At 41.4% G+C, this 19,911-nt stretch overlaps 1 protein-coding gene across 1 annotated transcript in view; it reads left to right on the top strand.

Moving 5' to 3' along the window:
• Positions 1–19,911, top strand: part of lsamp (limbic system associated membrane protein) — a 219,360-nt gene that overhangs the window by 194,828 nt on the left and 4,621 nt on the right. The window contains exons 5-7 of the mRNA XM_005746727.1: positions 6,901–7,032; positions 9,857–9,977; positions 16,540–16,688. Coding sequence (XP_005746784.1) covers positions 6,901–7,032; positions 9,857–9,977; positions 16,540–16,688 — 402 coding nt within the window. The remainder of the gene's footprint in view (positions 1–6,900; positions 7,033–9,856; positions 9,978–16,539; positions 16,689–19,911) is intronic.

Genomic DNA, 19,911 nt, shown 5'->3' with positions numbered 1-19,911 from the left:
TATCCTGCCGCCTGCCCTTTGACAGTTGGAAACAGGACATTGTTTGCATTTAATTAATGTTTCAGTAATTAGAAAGCTTCAGGCTTCATGTACTTTATCTTGTACATGTAAAAATGTATTTTTTTTCTCTATTATGGTTTAACCTGTTAGCAGTCGGACGTACCGCCCACGGTACATTGGATGGTTTAGGGGACTAATTGTAAATTTGTAGGACTGCTAAGGGGTTAACAGTCATTAGTGTCCATTTTTTGTCTGAAGGTTGTAGTGAGCAATAGACCTTGGCATGTTGATAACTCACATTTCATCCAAGAGGTTTAAACAAGAAAGTTTTTACCAGTTACTCCTCTATATAAGGAGGCTCTATATAATAATTGCTGTCTGGAAACTGGAAACTGAAGAAATACAGGAATGCAATAACTTTCCATGTTATGAAAAGGTCAACAAAACGTTATTTATTTAAATATATCAACACGCATGCTATATTTCAAAAGAGGCTCAAATGTTTACTTATCTAAATTGTGCAAAATAGCCAACAGCTATGAGATATTAAAGTATTTTTTCAAGCAGAACATCAATATCAAAATGTTTCATGAAATCTGAAGGCCTCACTTACATTTACATAATTGCCATTTGCAGCGTAGCAGCTGAAAGCTTACAGTTAGTTGGTAAATCCTAATTTACCGTAGATTTAATGACAATTATTGCCAACTGTCATTGTAGCTCTGTTAAAGCTAATAATTGGTACTTCTGTGATATGGTGAAACCAGAAGGCAAACATTTAGTCTGTCTTGTTATTCTTATTTGTGGAAGTAGATATACACAAATTATTAGCTTGTTTTTTATGATAAATTAGTAAATTGTCTATGTTTGCTTTCAAAATCTAAAACTAGTTCAGAATTTTCCTGTTTTAGTTTTTATCTCGGGAGTTATCAAGAAGCAAGTATATTGCTATAGGTTGGAAACATTCTCGGCTGTGAAGTAACTTTTACTGGCTGTCAGTGAAGCTAATGGCATTATTAGCTATAGCTAGCTATAACTCCTGTCTTGGGTTAGTCAGATAATACAGCATTTATCAAATGTTGATATAAGTACTTTCAGCAATTACAGGCAGAAGAATTAGTATAACAATAACTTCTGCACATCAAAAAGGGTGATATTGTCACGGCCGAGGCCGCTTCAAAAGGTGACAGGACTCAAATGCAGGACGCTGAACAGCACGTAAGTAGTTTTAGAGACGATGTTTAATTACTCAGAAAATATTCATAAACAGGAAAGTGAGTTTAACAAGTACGAAGTGCCACAACTGAATCAACAGGGGTCTTAAGCCGCCTGGGCTAAGTAACAGTCTGGTCCTGGTCAGTGGGAACAGCAGTTCCGGGGATTGGGCTGGAGAGCGAGTCACACTAGGTCCAGGAAAAGGGTCAGGGTCACTGTAAACAGAGTACAGACGTTCAGGTATGGATAAGGAGACATATGGATACGCTGTTTGTTCAAAATCCTTCTTCGTACTGCGTACTTGCCGCGGGTGGTCGGAGATGACGTGGAGGGGTGAGTGGTCCGGGTGTGTGGTCCAAAACTCCTGGCGTGGAGGCAGAGAGGCAGGTAGGTGGTTCGGGTGAACAGCCTGTGGGACTGTCAGGTGGTCCAGTATCCGGGTTGGAGCTCTTCGGCAGAGATTAGTGTTTGGCAGCTTGGTGTGGCTATGAAAAAGACGCACAATGAGACAAACACACAATGAGACGAGGTGATTCACAAAGTGCATGCGGAATCATGGTGGTGGCCTGCACTGACTGGTGTTAGCTGAGAATCTGGCGAAGAGAGGTTGAGTGCGCTGGCCTTATGAGTCCCCGGCTAAATTACCCACAGGTGTGAGCGATCAGCAAAACACTGAGGCTCCTCCCAGGGGTGGAGATGCCGGCTCGGAGGGAGACACACTGGCACACACCCGGACCATGACAGATATATGTGAATATACAGTACAAGTGATCTTTCTAGCCATGCATAGCTTAGCTCTGATGCTAAATGTTTCAATATAACAGTAAACAGTGGAAAGATCAGGTTGATGATAGACATTTGTGATGCACAGCGAACGATTACATTTTAGATCCCCTGTCTGGTTTATGACCAAATTCCCGTTAGCCTCAGCTGTGTTCAGTCTTTAATGGTAATTTTTAGAAATGTGAGCGTGCTAGCACACAAAGTAAACCATAACATCAGTGTCATCCTTGTGTATACTGCAGGAGAAAATGCTTCATTTAGGTAAAGCAAGTATTCAAAATACATTCACGGCATGACCTTGCCTTACTTAATGTATTCCTTTCCTATCTGACACCCACTCACTCTCTACTATCCAGATTAGCATAGAAATGTGATGATATAATATAGTGTAACGCCAGGTTTCATGGGGCTTTTCTAATGTGCACACTTTTGAGTCAGTCCCCGCTCTCGGTGCTCCCTGAAAAACCTTCAAGGAAATCTCTGTTCACCCCTGAATTCATGCGTGCAGGCTTCATACTCACCATAGAGACATTACGCCTCTGCACGCAGCGTGGGCACGTGTATGTACACATGCGCTGAGATTGTACACACACTCAAATCAATTCCCCTTAGACAAGATTAGCCAATCTATCTTCATTACGCTTCATTAAATAGATAACATGTGACGCGCTCGCTCAGTGTGTAGGATGTATTCTCCTGTGGGCGCAGACAAAGATGTGTGAAATGTAATTAATTGTTTCTTTACACAATACGTCTCGTTCCATTAATGAAAGTGATTGAGTTGCTCTTTATACACTCCAGGTTAGACTGGTGACAGTTCATTTCTACATTTTAACTAGTCTAGCTACTTCCTCTCATCTTGTTCAAATTTGCTCCTCTCTTCACTTTCTGTCTCTTTTCTTTGATCTTTTGCATTCACCTGGTCCCCCCACCCACCCAGCCACCCACCCAGCACTGAAAACCAAAGTGCTGAAGAAGATAGTGAGCTTCAAGACAATTTCCATGGCAACAGATTTTCAATCATACCTCTCCAATAACATTGCTCTGACAGTTCGTCCAGGGAGGGCTGAATATGATGTGGCTTAGACTTTGATCACGATCCCACTGATCTTTCAATCAACGTCAGATAATACTGAATCTCAGCTGACCTCCATCTCCATTAAGCAGCTGATTTAATCATTTAGCTTTCTCTCAGTTTCAAATATTGAAACTGCATACTGGGTTATAGATATCTGAAGGCATAAAATAATGCGACTAATTTCTATGCAGTAGTCATTACCTGGGGTTTTTCTCTGAGATTTATCGCAGAGATGTCAAAAGCAAAACTCCTATTGTTTGACTAACCTCCCGTGTCAGAGTCCCTGACACTTTCTCAGGGTTTCTCAGGGTGAGCGGTTCTGGGTTTTACAGAGCCTGAAGCCCCCTCGCTGCAAACTTTAGCGTGGTCTCGCCCACAGCTGAGACCGCTGACATTTACTGTTGTTACAAACAGCGCATTTTCTCACTCACCCTTGAGATCTCCCCTCTGCAATTTATTTCCACCACCACGATTCCATCATCCCACATTTATTTTTAGATTAAGTGAAGTATCAGTCGATGTTGTAGTAGATATTATATTTCTCTTGGTCCTCGGAGAGTCCCTCTCCAATGCAGATAATTGCATCTTTTTTGAAGAAGAAGAAATTCACCAAGATCTGAACTTTTGGTTCATCTGCTTTTTCAAGAAGTTACTGCAATTTCCTAAAACTTCATTTACCACGAGGTGTAGATGTGTAGAATGGATACTGAAGTAAAGCTTGTCATTTTTGTTTGTTTTTTGTTTAGACCCAAATTATCACATATCAGTCCAGTTAGTTCCGATGCCACACATGCAACACATGAATTAATTGTGATATTACACACAATGATAGCACCACCTCTATGACTGAAGATGAAACACAGTTAGCATGGTAGCACATCAAAGAATGTGCCATTGTTACCTCCTGACCCCACCCATAGATCTCTAATAAGACATAGCAGATCTTTGCTAATGAGATGCCGAGCCACTGTGTTCTTTACATGGGTAATTAGCCGGATTGCTCGTTAAACAATTAGTCAGATATCTCACTGGTAGTCTCTGTGCACTCTGTTCACACACTTTGTCCGACATTTGCAGATGCCCATTCCTACCTTAATTGAAGCTTTCAGACAAAGCAACTAATTCAAGTCAGCGTAACAAGTTGTTGAATATTAGCTGCACTTTCACCTGTACAGTCCATCTAAGTCAGTTGGAATTTTTGAGCATGAGCCGACTGTGAATTTAAATGTTTGCTTCTGTTGTGGAATATGAGCATGAACGCATCCTATAATTTAAAATTGTCCCTTATTTATTTAGGCCTTTTTCTTGAGTGAGCCTCAAACAAATTTATGGTGTCAGTGTGCTGTGAGTGCAGTGCATGTGTGATGTGTGGCTACAAATACCTGTTTACTGGTCCAATTGGGACGCCGTACATGACAATTCCTGCAAATCCAAAAATCCCACAGGCACACCTTTGTGACTGAAAGGTCACAAAGGTGTGCCTGTGGAAATGAGAAGGCTTTGTCTCTCTTTCTCGAGTTGCAGTGGGTGTGTGTGTGTGTTCACAGCCTAGTGCTACATCAGTAATGCCTAAGGGCAGAGACTACCTCAAAGTGCTCTCCGTTTCCCAAGTGTGGCTAATTAGTGCAGCTATGAACGAGGACAACACTTCACATAAGCAGACTGTCACCTTTGAAGATATATGTCATATCACCTTGAAATGTGAAATAAGACAAAGTTGGAAAGAAATACATACATTGCATAATATTTGAGCCCCAAAGCTTCTAGTATATTTAATATCTGAGTCAGATTGGCCATTTTGCCTTTCATTCTAAACGTGGCCATGCAAAGCGTGGTGGAGTGGGCGGCAAAATAATGGCAGTAATCTTATTAAATTGTATATCATGAAAACACTGGTGAATTCTGTTTTGTTAGTTGTTATGTAAATTATGGGGGAAAAAATCATATGGTCTGAGCGTATATTAAAAAAGGCTTAAATAAACTGTACACAGGAGCGTCACACATTCAGTAAAGTGACTGAAGTGTAATGCCATGTGGCTCCATGCAGCTTTTTGGCTATCTGAGCTGGCTGTTTCTTGGCTGAAAGCAGACTTCCCACACTGAGCTCATCAAAGAAAAAGCAGCAACACAACTTTCAAGAGGCCCTTCTCGTACCCAGGGAGACAAATACTGCCATTTTGTAAGGAGCATGTTGTGGAGGCGAGTCCCATTGTTAGCTAAACTTAGTTCTTCACTGGCAGCGACGTATATTTTGGTAGACATAGTCATGTTGGAAGACAAAGTGACCACCCAGACTCAGTTTTGCTGCTGATTGCTTGACATGTTCACATATTTCTTCCTTCATGCTTCCTTCCACTTTGATGAGATTCCCACTTCCAGTCTTTGAAATTTTTGGCTTCCTACTTCTGCGTGGCTTTCTTTGAATTTCTCCATGATACTTCTCACCTCAGTTGACACTTGGAAACTCTGTGACAACTCTGTGGATCCATCTCCTGCTTTATGAACATCAGCGGTTCTTTTTCTGAAGTCTAAACTGATTTCTTTTGTCTTTGACAAATTTGATACTTTCTAACTAACAGCTCAAATTGTTGCTGAAGTTTTGATACTAGGTGTAAATTGGAAAATAACACTCATTTTTAACTTGAGCTTTGAGCATTATAAAGTTTAAGCACATCATGGCAGTGGTTTGTGCTCTGGCTCACTAAAAGGGTCAGTTGTTTAAGAGGGCTAATAATATAGATTCTGGTAATTTGGGTTTTTTCTGAAATAATTCTTTTATTGTGTAAAAATATATTTTTTAGTTTGCCTTTTAAGGAAAAGTAGGATGTTTAGAAATGCTATGGTGAAAATCCCATGCTCTGTTAAAAAAGACTTTGGAAAATTTTTAATAATTTTGTTTGATTGCCTTATATTGCTTCCTTAGCCGGCAATCATCTTGTGCTAAACAATCCAGGCCTCAGAAGTCTTCAGTACAGATCTCAGCTTGTTTCGCTTGCTTGTGCTTGCTCTGTTTTTTCCACAGCACAGGACAGAGGCTCTCTTGTAGAGCACACGTAGGTTCATGATTGTTGGAAGTGGCAACACATTCTCCACTCACATGATATACAAATTTGTTTGAATACTCAATATGGCAATTTTTACAGCAACAACTGTTGTTGAGCAAATGTTGGAATCCCTTGCTTGAACCCTACATGAACCTGCACACTAGCTTGACCATGTCCGTGCATAGTGTCTTTTCCAAAATTTGACCATGTACTTTTTCTTGCCTGAAACCTCACAATCTTATTTTATTATTATTTTTTGCCGAAACATTCCCAAGGAGTCAAAGCAAAAGTAAAAAGCAATGAATAAGTGAACAGTGAGCTTCCAAATGGGACACAAACCCCACATCTACGCAGCTTATGCATCACCAATGCCAAGGAAAACCTTGTGCATCTGACAGAACAGCCGTATTTGATGCACTCGGATGAGAACACCTCGGGTTTAACGCAAATAAAATAGGGCATGTTAATTATTGAGCTTAAGACTTGCTGTTTTCTGCTGTTTTCTGCTGTTTTCATCTTTTTTGCTAAGCTAGGCTTTTGGCTTCGAAAATAACAGCAGTATCAATTTCCACAATATGTTGAGCTGTTCCTTTTAAAATTGAACGGCACTTCATTAGTCATTGTTTTACCACTGATCATACAGCAGAAATCCATCATTTAGTCAGTTTCTCTGTCACTTTAATTCGTGTACCCTCCCGCTCTGCCTGCTCTCTTTGTTCCTCTCCCTGGTACCTCCTTCACTCATGCCTCCACCTCTTTTGTCTTTCTGTCTCACTGCAGCCGAGCCGTTGGACGGAGAAGAGTACCTGGACATTATAGGCATCATGCGAACCCAAGCAGGCCGCTATGAATGTAAGGCCAGCAACGACGTCGCCACTCCCGATGTCAAATACGTCAATGTGATTGTCAACTGTAAGTAAACGCAGAGCGCAGTGTGTGTTTTATTCCAAACTGAACACTGATCAATATCCTTGACACATTTAATGTCAAGCATTTAATATGATGATACACTCGGTGGATAAAAGCCTATAAAAGTCAAGATTGGAGGATAGGCATATGGGTAGAAGCATATAGAGTGTAACAGTATGACATGGAGTGAAGGACGTATGTTGAAAGTTTTGGAGCACCCTTCAATCTTCTCAAGATGAGTCCAGGTAGAAAGAGAAGCTCAGTAACATTGATTGCAGAAGTCATTGCCATGGTAATTCTCACGTAACACATCATCATTTAAAGGATACTTCAAACTTCTAAACAAGACCACGTAATCACGTCCTTTCCACGGTTTATATCCTGACAAGTGTTAATGCACTCGTCGGCTGTTCAGGATTGATGAAGAGCTCATGAGCCATCACAAACCAACACCTCCCCCGAAGAGAAGTTACAGAATTCTCTTTGATCTGAATAAATCATGGATGGCTGTTTGCCCAAACCGCACTTTAGCCAACACTGAGTGCCTGAATTAAATGATAAAGATTATTTTATTAAACCATTTCCTATCCTGACTGGAAAATGGGCATTAATCCACTTGGGACACATTTTTGGCCATTGGGGTGGAAAATGATTATGTGTGGATGATGCATGCTAATATACCTGATAAATGTGAACTCAGTCGATTAAGTTCACTGATTAATCGAGACCTGGATAATCTGTTTGACATCGTTTTTTGAGCTGTGAGAGCTAAAACTGGAGCAAAATCTTACACTGAATCTACAAAATGTGGCAAACACTCAACTCACAAGTTGATTCTGTTCACCTGGACGTTTGGAGCGTTTTCAGTGGGAGAAATGTTTTGTCACTCATTCAAGTGACTTCTTCAGTCTCAGCTGACTGCAGGTTTCCCCAACCTTATAAACAGTACATTTGCACAATAACTGAACCTAGAGCACTAAATGAACAACGGGCTATAAGATCAGTACCTTCATCACTGATTATTATGCAAATTATCATGACCATTGATCAGAAATTTTTTATTTTTTTATTTTTTTATTTTTTGCCTGTCCCATTTGGTTCTTTAGCCGTCAGAATTGTTGTCAAGACCAACAAGGATACCCAATGGATTTATTTTGCCAAATGGATCATCGTGGCATTGCCGTATTGGTCCATTTGATCGACCTTTGTTTTTATTATTTATTTTATTTTATTTTCAGATGTTACAGACGGGACAGACATGAGTGAGGGATAGGAAAGGGAGAAAGAAAGAGGAAGGAAAAGAAAAACAGAAGGGAAGAGGGACAGTGAGAAAGGGAAAAAAATAAAATAAAATAAAATCTCCTGGATCACCTGTTGAGAGAGAAAGAATAGAAAACAAGCAAAAAAAAAACAAAGAAACATACTAAACACAACACCATCGCATTAATCTAGCTAAGTGTAAACAACAGTAAATACTAAATATTCAATGTTGTTGTGCAGCACGCAGGACAGACAGCGCACAATGTGCTTTGAAGTAGCAGCCAAGAAAGGTGTAATTTAAGTCTACGAGCAGTGAACACCCATGTGCACACCTGTGTGGGTCAGCGCGCTTGTATTCAAATGGTTTCCACATGTAATGGTCTGCAAGAGGATGTAGAGAGCCATAGCCCCGTCCCCCAGGGCATGAAGCAGGCATGGAGGAGATCCAGGCCCCAGACATCCAGAGGCCCCAGAGTGCGAGAGCCCAAGGAGGACCACCGGAGGGGCATCCGTGCCACCTTCATGGGAAGGGCTGAGGATCCCCAGACGAGGCGTCACCCAGTAGCCACCGAGCAGAAGCTAGAGGGGGCCAGCTCTGCCGGCAGCCAGCTGTGCCAGAGTGAACCGAGCCGCAGGCCCAGAGGCCAGAGGCCCAAGGGCCCCCCGCACCCCGGAGGAGGCCTGACCGAGCAACAGGCGCCAGGCCCCGCCAAGTAGCCACCGGGAGTGAGCCGGTACATACCTGAGCGCCCAGCCCCGGACACCAAGAACCACCAATGCACCGACCCCTGAGGGCATCAGTCACCGGCAGGGAAATTGTTTATAAGGTTGGGGAAACGCTGCAAACGTCCAGATGAACAGATTCAACCTTTTTACTTACCTGGATGATTGAGCATGCATCAAGTCAACTCACAAGTGTTTGTGATTAAATTCAAATTTCCTTTGCACCGCACTCACAGTTCTGCTCAGAAGTTTATGTACAGTCATTGTGGACTTGACCGTCAAGGTCATTTGGGGATTTAACGATGTCTTTGAACTGTTCTTTTTCATGACTTGACTTTTTAATTACAAAAACTGGGAGCACAAGTTTGAATGTACTTTGGATTTACTTTGAATTTACCTCCACTAATATCTGGTTTAATGTTCCTAAGCAAATTGCACCTCAACCAGATGCTACCAAGGTTCTGGCATTCTGGTTGTTATTTCTCTTGACAGAATCGGTAGAGTTCATTTAAATTAGTTGGTTTCCTGGCACAGACTCTACTTTTAAGCCCAGTCCACAAATTTTCAGTGGAGATGAGGTTGGAGCTTTAAGTCATTACAATCATTAAGGACATGTGCTGTATAAACATTCCACTCTGGAAAAGAACAGTTGAAAGAAGTCATTAAACGACTCAAATTACCCCGACATTTATACCCATGATGAGTGTATGTAAACTTCTGACCACAACTGTATATTAGTAATGCTGTTCAGACATGCTTGTCACTATATTAGTCTGACTATTTCAAAGATACCTATCCCCACACATTAACGTGTGACTTATGTCAGCATTGCGTGACTCTGCAGATCCTCCAACAATAAAGAAAACCCAGAGCTCCGAGACTCCCGTGGGCCGCAACGGGACACTGCGGTGTGAAGTAACCGCAGTCCCCACACCAGAGTTCGAATGGTACAGAGACGATAAAAGGTAAAAGCATTACCCGCTTGTTTTTTTGGGGGGTTTTTTACACTGCAAACCACACTACACACTACTAGAACTGCATAAACAATGACTTGAAGGAGAGATAACACAACATTCAGCTGTCAAGATCAAATTTCAGTGAAAAATGCTGGCAGTCTAAAGTTGCAGATAAATAGAGTTCACATAGTGGCTCAAGTTCAGGTTGTAATCTCAGCCTGTGTGTTTTCTTTGCCTCCACAAAGGCCAATCAAGGGCTAAGAGTGAACTAAAATATTAATACAGTTGAAACAACAACATCAGGCGCATACAATCAAGCTGTGTACCAACAACCCATTACATAGAGGGCAAGCCATCAGCCTCCCTTACCACAAACAACCATGGCAACTCACTGACTGATGGTAATGAACTCCTGTAGTGTTTCAAGACGGAAAACCTTCTCTCATTTAAAATGACTGGAAACTGCACAGTCCTGGAAAAAAGCCTTCACGATGTTTGAAACGCTCATACTCAACGTGAATTACAATCCTGTCCTGGAACCTTTTTATTTCTGATCATTATTAATTAGTTACAGCTAAAGTGCTGCTGGTCACAGGCAACTGATGAAAGCGTGCGGAAATGACTCTGAATGGACTTGACCTCTCTTGGCCCAAGGCAGTCAGAAAACTTGATTTAGGTTGTTGGCTTTGCACCTAAAGTAATCATAGAGGCTAAATAGGTTTTATAAGAATTAAGGCGTGAGTAATGAATTAACTCACTGTATGAGCTGTCTTTAAATAACAGGGCAACAGCAAGGTCCTGCTTGTTGTTGTGCATTAAAAACGGCTTCCATCAGTATCGTTCTGCATGGTTTGTCCTGAGTTGATCCCTTCTCAGCCTCTAAGTGTTTTTTTTCATATTTTCAGTGCTAGGCATGCTCTGTATTATGACCCAGTGGTTATAATGGATTGCTTTGATTCCTTTGTCAAATGTGCTCTTACAGTGGTCCCCATTGTCACACCCTTGTCTGGCTTTGATAACATCGTCCGTGTAGTTCATTGGTGAGTAATCACCCACTTTATCGTTCACTCTGCTGCTATTCTGTTGTTAATTGAACATCGCAGCAGTGGTTTCTGTGACATTCTTTTGAGAAGAGAAAAACGACACCAGATCGGCCTTGCTGCTACTTTATATGGTGTAGCTGCTGAAAATCTCAGAAACTCTTTTCCTTTTCTTTTTTTACTGAAAGTAATTCCACTGAAATGGAAATCTGGATCCCTGCACTGTACTGTCTCCTGTGAAATTGCCAATTGTGTGACCAGACACAGATGTTTATTGGAAAGCTATCTCTTTTAAGTGTCATGCGTGTGCCTGAAAAACACTTGAAGAGGAAGGAAATGTAATGACATTCAAAGGGAATGACAAGCCAGTGCCTCAGTTTCAACACTTGTCATTTAATAACCTGAGAAATTTCCTCCTCAGCTGCAGACTCAACGGCTGAGTCAGTGTGGGAACGCAGAGGGCTCGACGGGAACAAGCTAATGATAAGAAAAAATAAATAAAGACGAAAAATACATGCTGCGCAATTTCACTCACGCCCAAAGTGCAGCAGTAAAAGTTCACCGAAGACTGTAGGAAAAATATTGGAAGAGTGTTATCACAGATATACTCTCTAAAGCAATAGTCCTATCATGACAGTGCTTGAAAAGAAAGATTAATGGTAGCTGAAATATTTTTGCATTATCTGTTGTTTCCAACTCTCATCCATCTCAGTTGTTTTGTCCCGCAGAGGATTTTGGCCGTGCGCCTATTCAAGGCACCCTTCTTCCTCTACGCCAGTGGAAAATGTTATTGCTCTTTCTCCTTGGACGATGGTGATGTTAATGCACAATAATAATATCATTTATCTTTGCTTGGCTTTTTAATTTTACTGCCTGGTTGTGTCTTATTTACCTGATTCTTTACAGGAGGTCTTGCTCCTGCGCTTGTTTCCTCCTTAATTAGTTTAACCTCGTACACACACAGATTATCAGATAATATCTGCATTTAAATTCAATTTTATGTAATGGGCTGTTGCCCAGTCTTAGATTCTCATATGGCATATATGTGGTTAAAGGTGTAAGATTTAGGGTAGATCCTCATTTCCAGTTGCCTACTTTTTATGTCCGCAGACTTCAAGTAAAAGATTATCATACCACCCGTTTTGGAAAAGTGTGTACTTCCTAATTGTCAGCAGGGGTTTATTCTTCTTCTTCTTCTTCTTTAATCTGCTTATATAAAATCTGTGGCTCCAACTGACAGTGAAAAAGATGAACAATGAGTGCTTGTGTGTCACAGAATAAAAGGTTGCAGGGAAGACTGGGAGTCGGAGTTGTCTGGGATCAGGTGAGGGGCTCCTAGCTCCAAGACCCTGATCCGATCGGCTTCCCTTGCAAGTTAAAATGGATCGCTGTTTGTCTTGCTTTGTTCACGGGTGATAAGTCTCTGAACCAGCGGGACCTGCAAGCGCAGACCCAACATCTTACCTCACTAAACATTACCAATGAGTTTAGGTTTAACATTGGTTAGAGATCTAACCAAAAGGATCATGTCCTAGTGCAATGACAGCTGCTTTTTGCAAACCTGTAGCTAGCTAGCTAATCCAGCAAGTGTTTGCTTGCTATGTTGGTTGAAAGCATCTTCTGCTATTTTAGTGTGATACATAATGTTTCTGTATGAATTACACTGAAATGAGAAGAGGCCTAAAACATGTAATATTGGGCAAAAGCACGGTCTATTAAAAGACAAATGTTCTAGTCGAGTGCCCCGGCCTCGACAGCTAAATATCTGTAAAAGATAAACAAGGTTCTTCAAGTCTGTGCTACATTGAATTAAGGATAAACATTAGCTCTAATATTAATAATAAAACAGTTCCGGATATTGCTCTTAGTATTCATATTTTTAAACATATTCAAATGTTATACATTAAATTTTAGCAACATCAGAAAAGGCTTTGATAATAAAACTTTTTTGGCTAATGAAACCATACCTTTGCTAATGTTCTCAAGTTCTTCACTGTTTAAAACAAAGGAAGCTGTTGTAGCTGATGAGCAGTGTGCCTGATCTTTAGAAGGAACACTTCTTTGCTATTTAGCTGGTGTGCTAACAACTGCAGCTCAGGTTTATGCTGATAAACACTGTGCCCTTTTTGATTGGAAAGCTATAAAAATCTCTAATGGTCATCATTCATTCCCTTTCATCTCAACTTGATGAAATCTTTATTGGTGATATCACTAATAACAACTGACAAATTAACAACTCTCCTATACTCCTTTGATCAGATAAGCTCAAAATCAGACAGCTAAGTTGGGCAGGGAAGTGTGTTATAATTGAAAGAAAAGAACTCTTTTCTTCTCATTTCTACATTTTTTAGAAGTATATTTAAGTTCCACTGAAGTTTTCTCATTGGCTTTGGTCTTTTGTTGTGTTAAGCCTTGTTTAATCCTTCCTGTACATGGTATTTAGGTAAACAAACAGGGTCGCTATTCTAATTAGCGAAACCTCTCAGATCTAGGATTATTCTGGTTAAATCTCATTGTATTTGATAACTTAACTCCTTTAATATTTTTATACTGTTTCTTTCTTTTTTATTGGGACTCACTGATCTGCAGTAAAAGGTGTTGTAAAACAACTCTTTCAGTGGCATTACAGAGTGGCGGCCCCACACATTGCAAAGAAACTTTGCCTCCTCGTCAAAGTCAGCTTAGAAGGACTTCAGCAGTTTTTGTAATCACTTCCTCTCCCGGGTTTGTTTTATCCCCTCCAAAAAAAAAAAACACAGCAGCTCGTCTGGAACGGGACTGAGGCACCAATTTTCGGTTCCAAAAGCTTTGCTCTCACCTGCACCGAGCAAACTGAGGAAACAAACAATCCAGAGTTTGAACAAACTGTTTGGCACGAGCTGGTGAACACACAACGAGGTGCTGAACTCTGAGCAGAGAAGCTTAACTCCACTAAAACTGCAAACATCCATCTTCTGTCAGTCTCGCTGAAATCTCTTCAGGTGATGAATTGAAATTCATGCTATGAAACAGAAATGAGCGTTACTTCACAACGCCTCTGACTTTGCTGGTGTCTGAGAATCTTCACAGTGCTTGAAGACCCAATTAGCCTCAGCAGAGACAGATACATCATGAGTTTAGAGCAGTGATAATGCTACCTGGATGTCATGACCCTTCCTGCACTTTTTGCATTCTCCCACTGCTTCCAGCACATGATGGAATTTGAATCAAGTTGTAAATCAGCACACTACAAAACTTAGAATCAGCATCTTCCTATCTCCAAAAGCATCTAAAGTAGGATGCTTCTCCTGCTCTTTGAACAGTGATTCGCTCCATCCGTGCTCCTGACATGAGAAAATCCAAACTGAGTTGTCAGCTAGTGTGACAGACGGATATGTTTGTTGTTTTGTCAGCTGACGCGTGGCTGTCACAACGACCAGAGCATTTTCAATCATCTCTGGGTTACAAGTCTCAGCAGGACTCTCCTCTTGATTTCATTTATCACTGGCCCTGAATCATGACAGACCTGTCACTCTCCTTGGCGCTGATGACCTACTTTAGATGCTCCCACAGGCTGCGGAATCTAATCTGTCATCCGATGATTTGCTTTGGTCTTTCATCTGTCCCGGCCCGAGACTGCAGCGCACCACATGCCCTCTGCCAAATAAACGGGGTCAAATCATTTCAGTTCAGGGTTTTATTGTAGCTTCCTTGCATTAGGAAACAATGGTTGGAAGATATCCAGTAGAGCTCTGCTGCCCTCTGCCTGAAAATCATCAAACATAAAAGCGTCCCTCCAAAAATAAAGGGGCGGGGGGGGGAAAGGTTGACATCCACAACTCCTGCCAAATTTCAGATAATATATTCCAGTGTATTATGCCAGATGAAGAACCTGGCAGACACACAGGCATATTTGAGGATGAACTTGAAATCAGAAGTGATGGAAGTCGTGAAGCTGCGTGTGCCAACGCGTTAAAAGTTAAAATGTTGAGCTCCATAAATGCAAATATGGAGAAGGTGAACTCTGGGAGGACACAGATCCATTTAAAAAAAATTGTATTATAACATCGTAGTTTTCTGCAGCTGGTTAAGTGAACTAACAGCCTTTGTAGCAAACTGTGAAAACAAAAGAGACTTCTATCTTTTCTGTCTGCGTCCATTCAGACTCTTGCCAGAGCATCACAAATCATGAGCTGCAATCTACTGTAAAAAAAACAAACATAGGTGTTTGTTTTCAGCTCCCTGTAGTGCTGTGCATTATCTAGATCGCTCAGCATGCTCCGTAGGCAGGCAGGCCTTTTTAATAGTGCAGTCACTTCTCATGAAGACACACTGGAGAATATATCTTCTGCTGCTGGCCTTATCATCAGAGAGGGAGGGGGAGACTGTGCCGGTGCACTTGCCCCGTCTTCTCTTACTTTCAAACGCACACACACACTGTTCCCAGCACTCCCAAGGTGTCCCTGTTGGAAGGACCTCAACACTCCCTACCGCCACCGCAGCACCCCGGCAAACCAAATTATGCTGTGCCATGATGTGCCGTTTCCTTTTTATGTTAATACTTCCTATCAGCCTCGTATGTGTCAGCACAAACTTCTCGCTCCTCTGCTCAAATTCCGATTACCACATTACCCCGACTTAAGTAGGATTAAGTTGAGGCGCCTTGAATGAGCCTCACCTCATTCATGATATGAAAGCGCTCAATCAGCCCAGAACAAGACGAATCCATTATGGACGGCGTGGCGTTAAATTAGTTTTATTTAGTCGTGATGATATAAGGAGCAGTTCATCAGCAAGGTATACAGTCTGAGTCAGCAAAAGCTGTATTGATTCATTTGCTGTGAGTGGGGTTCAAGGTTGACATCAGCGACAGTCAGAAGTGTGACGGTCGCTAGCAGCGTGTTGGTATTTCATCTGGACGAAAACAACTGAAAGTATTCTTTTGGTTGGTGTTAAAGAAAGAAAATTAAAATAATGTGAACAGTGACACTTGAATTGTTGATTTAGAGAAAGAAAGTAACGCATTATTTTTTCCACTCGTTTGCAAGTTCTGCAGGTATTCATCCAAAGCTAAATCTTCACAGGCGTTTCCCCTCGCCCCGTGCGAACTGCATGTTGTTCTCTTTGCTCGATAGGACGCTGCATTCACCTGCTGGTAAAATGCAGCGTCCTATCAAACTGTTAATGAAAAAGATTTGTTCCAAAATGAGAAAGGCTTATCTCGCTCTTCTGAGCAGCCACAACGCCTACGCTCAGAGAGTTCAGCAGCGTGACCCCCGCTGATGCAAAGTAACGGCCGGCTAGAAGGTACAACTTGTTTTGGAATGTAATTAATGGGCTTGGCTATCTGAAGACCTTTACTCCAGTACAGTAACAGTCCATTAGCAAAACATTGCAGGCAGACATGATTATAAAACATATGGACATATATAATGTATCACTTTGTAAAGACATTTTGAATGTTGTTTCAAGGTTTCTGGTTTCAAGACCTAATTTTAATCTTTGTTACTTTGAAGTTTCTTAAAACTGTCTGTTCTACGTCTCCTCTCCAGGCTGGCTAATACCCAGAGCATCACCATCCAAACTTCTGGAACTACCACTAGTCTCACGATTGCCAACATCACTGAAGAGGATTATGGGAACTATACCTGCGTGGCCTCAAACCGACTGGGCGTCCAGAATGCCAGCCTTTTCCTCTATAGTGAGTATATACACAATAAAATGGTGAATAGACTAGTACCTATAGGGTACTTTTCTACTCTAACTGAGCGATCAAAGTGATTTATACTACAAGCTTCATTCAGCCAATCACACATATATTCATGCGAGCACTTTTTTCTATAGCTAAGCACTTGTCTAACCCCCACACACCCTCAGGGCAACTCTGGATTCAGTATTTTGCCCTAAGGATACTTCAAAACAAGCTGGAGTAGATGGGAATAAAATCACCAACTTTCTGATTGGTAGACCTGCTCACCACCCTCACTACTTCCATGTGCTATTTAAATGTGACATTAGAGGCATGTCTTACAGACATAAAGACCTGGGTGACCTATGATTTTATGCTTGTGAAGTCAGACAAAGCTAGAGTTGCTGTATTTGGCCATAAAAATCTCAGCAACATGTCTAACCAGATACTTAGATGTCTGCTAGTACCACCCTGGTGTCCATTACTAATGTCATGATCAGGAAATGTCCGCTAACACACATTTTTAGGGCCGACTGAGTTCATCTTTGCCATCTTTGCCAACTTAAGACTCATTTATTTAGATTGGCTTTTAATTCGATTTGTGCTGTGTGTTTTATTATTAATGTATTTTATGTATTTCTGTTTTATATTACTGTGAAGCACTTTGTGGTTTTTATCCTGTGAAAAGTGCTATATAAATAAATTGATTTGATCATGTCAAAATTAGAACCATCCTGTCTCAGAGTGATGCTGAAAAACTAGTCCATGCATTTGTTATTTCCAGGGTGGACTACTCGAATTCTCTGTTAACCATTTGTCCTAAAAGCTCCCTGAAAAGCCTTGAAAACACAGAAGTGAGGTCATATTTCTCCGATATTGGCTTCTCTTTATTGACTCTCCGTTGAATCAAGGAATTAAATTCAAAGTCCTCACGTACAAAGTCCTGAAAGACCAGGCTCCATCATATCTTAAAGGCCTCATTGTATCACATTGTCCCAGTAGAGCTCTTCGCTCTCAAACTGCAGGCTTACTTGAATTTGCCAGTTTTTTTAAAGTAGAATGGGAGGCAGAGCCTTCAGCTATCAGTATCTCTCTGTGGAACCAGTGTCCAGATTATTTGGGAAGGCAGACACCTTCTCCGCTTTAAAGATTAAGCTCAAACTTTTTCTTCTCTGTAACATTTATGGGGCTGGTCCCTTAGTTAAGCTGCTGTATACTCAGGCTGAGCACGTATCCTCCACCCGTTTCTATGCAGTCCATGTGTGTTCATATATAACAATAAGACTATAGTATCATCACTACACCATGTATGACCAAGACGTCACCTGGGGTGCTGGTTTTGCTCACTGGGCGTAGCAGGCAGCCCATACGCTATAATGCTGTTGCAGATGCCTGGGTGTTCCTTTACTGCACCTCTTTTTTCCTGTCCTCTGTCACAAAAAATCACCTAAAGGATAATGAATATGGAGGTTAAGTGTTAATTTTATTAACCTAATTTCCTGCTGAACTATTGAAAACCAGAAGAGCAGCAGTTCGCTGCAGTTTGTGTGCTCTGCTTTAAGCTTCGCTGCTGAACGACTGCGAGAAGTAAAGAGCTCACTGTGTGTTCATTTCTAGTCATTTGGCCGACTGTGTTCTCAACTCTGCGTGAGAGCGATTTTGCTGAACACTTAGAGAAATTTAGGAAAGATGGCTCGAGCGGAAGAATGAAATGAGCTTTTGGCAGTCGGTGAAAAGTTTTAAGTTTCAGACTAAAGTCAAAGAGAAGCCAAGTCTGTTTCTGTGCTCTGTGATGCAGTCTCTGCCCTTAGAAACGTTATTTAAACATGCAAAAAAAACCACCACAAAAGAACTATTAATGGGGAAAAACCTCAGGAAAAGCAAAATATTCCTTTCCAAAGGTGAACCAACGTATTTTAAGTGAAGCATATGGTTCATTAGGACATGGAGTGAGGTCAGACTACAGAAAAACCAAGAGGCAAAACTCAAGAATGCTAACACACATAAAGGAAAGACCAACGAACACAGACACAGAGAGAGAAGACTCTCCCAGAACAGTAGCATGTCCCCCCAGATTGTCCTAATCCTCCTTCAGCACCCAAGAATGGGACAGACACACAAAGGCACCCTCAGCTCGGTGGTGAAGATTTAAAAGGGAAGAAGGGGGGTCGGGCTAGATGTAACCAAAGCTTGTCTCAATTCACAAGCATCAAAACTAAAATTAGATCACAGTGCGGATGTCTTTAATAACTGAGCTGCATTCATAAGCATGTAAATGTTTGCAATATTCATGAAGCGTTCTAGTTCCATCACTGATTTTTGGCCACTTGAGGGTATAAAAAAGCATGTTAACAAGCTGACATACACAATCACACACACGTCTCTGGCACCTAAACTTCTCAGACATCCAGATCCACAAGAGCAGCGCTGGTGTCAATTTGGAGTTCTTTTATTTGGAGCAGTGGTTAAATCCACTTTGATTTATTTTACAGACTATTGATTTCATGGTTTTTCTGAATATAAGGCTCTTTAGCTGCTCAAACACGGTCGGCAGCTGGGCATCAAATGGCATACAGCGGGGTTATCAGAGTTGTTTTGTTGGTAATGAGAACATGTGGGGGTTGCTGAGAAGATCGAGGAATAAACAGCGCTCGTAAATGGTTCAGCCTGAAGAATCGTGAAGCTGCGCAGGGCCGCAGAGCTGGGTGATGATTCCACCGTTACTTTTATGGTTCGCTGTTAATATCATATTTTTCACATTGGCAGCTGTCAGAGATCCCACACAGTTGTTTCACTGAGCACAAACTTAATGCTGTTTGAATTGCTTTCTTTGAGCTTTCACACCCCAAAGCCTGGCTGGCACAGTGCTGCTTTGAGCTCAGAGGGCCGTCGTGTACCCAACATTTGAATTTTATGTCAAACTGCACTCAAAAACAACACACTTCAAAATTATGGGTGCATGTATAATATGCCACGAGCGCCGTAAACAATACCAGAGCAACAAACCCACATTTCCCGTGGCCAGCAGTGGCTCCACTCACTGTGACAAATGTGTCTCGTTGTCTCTGCCAGCACTTAAAAGCTGTAAAAAGATGAAATCGTGGCAGGGAGGCAAAGCCAAATGGAGACTAGCTCCCAAAGGAAGACATCTGCACTGACACTGCAGACTGGGATTTGAACAAAAGGGAAACATGTTTGAAAGCGAAAAGAGATGATCAATTTATTTTTGGTGGCA

This window comes from Pundamilia nyererei, unplaced genomic scaffold (genome assembly GCF_000239375.1).
Source record: "Pundamilia nyererei isolate P.nyererei 1_Seehausen unplaced genomic scaffold, PunNye1.0 scaffold00182, whole genome shotgun sequence".
NCBI classification, from domain to species: Eukaryota; Metazoa; Chordata; class Actinopteri; order Cichliformes; family Cichlidae; genus Pundamilia; species Pundamilia nyererei.
Note: the sequence above shows the minus strand (reverse complement) of the source record. Positions and strands in the feature narration are given on the sequence as shown.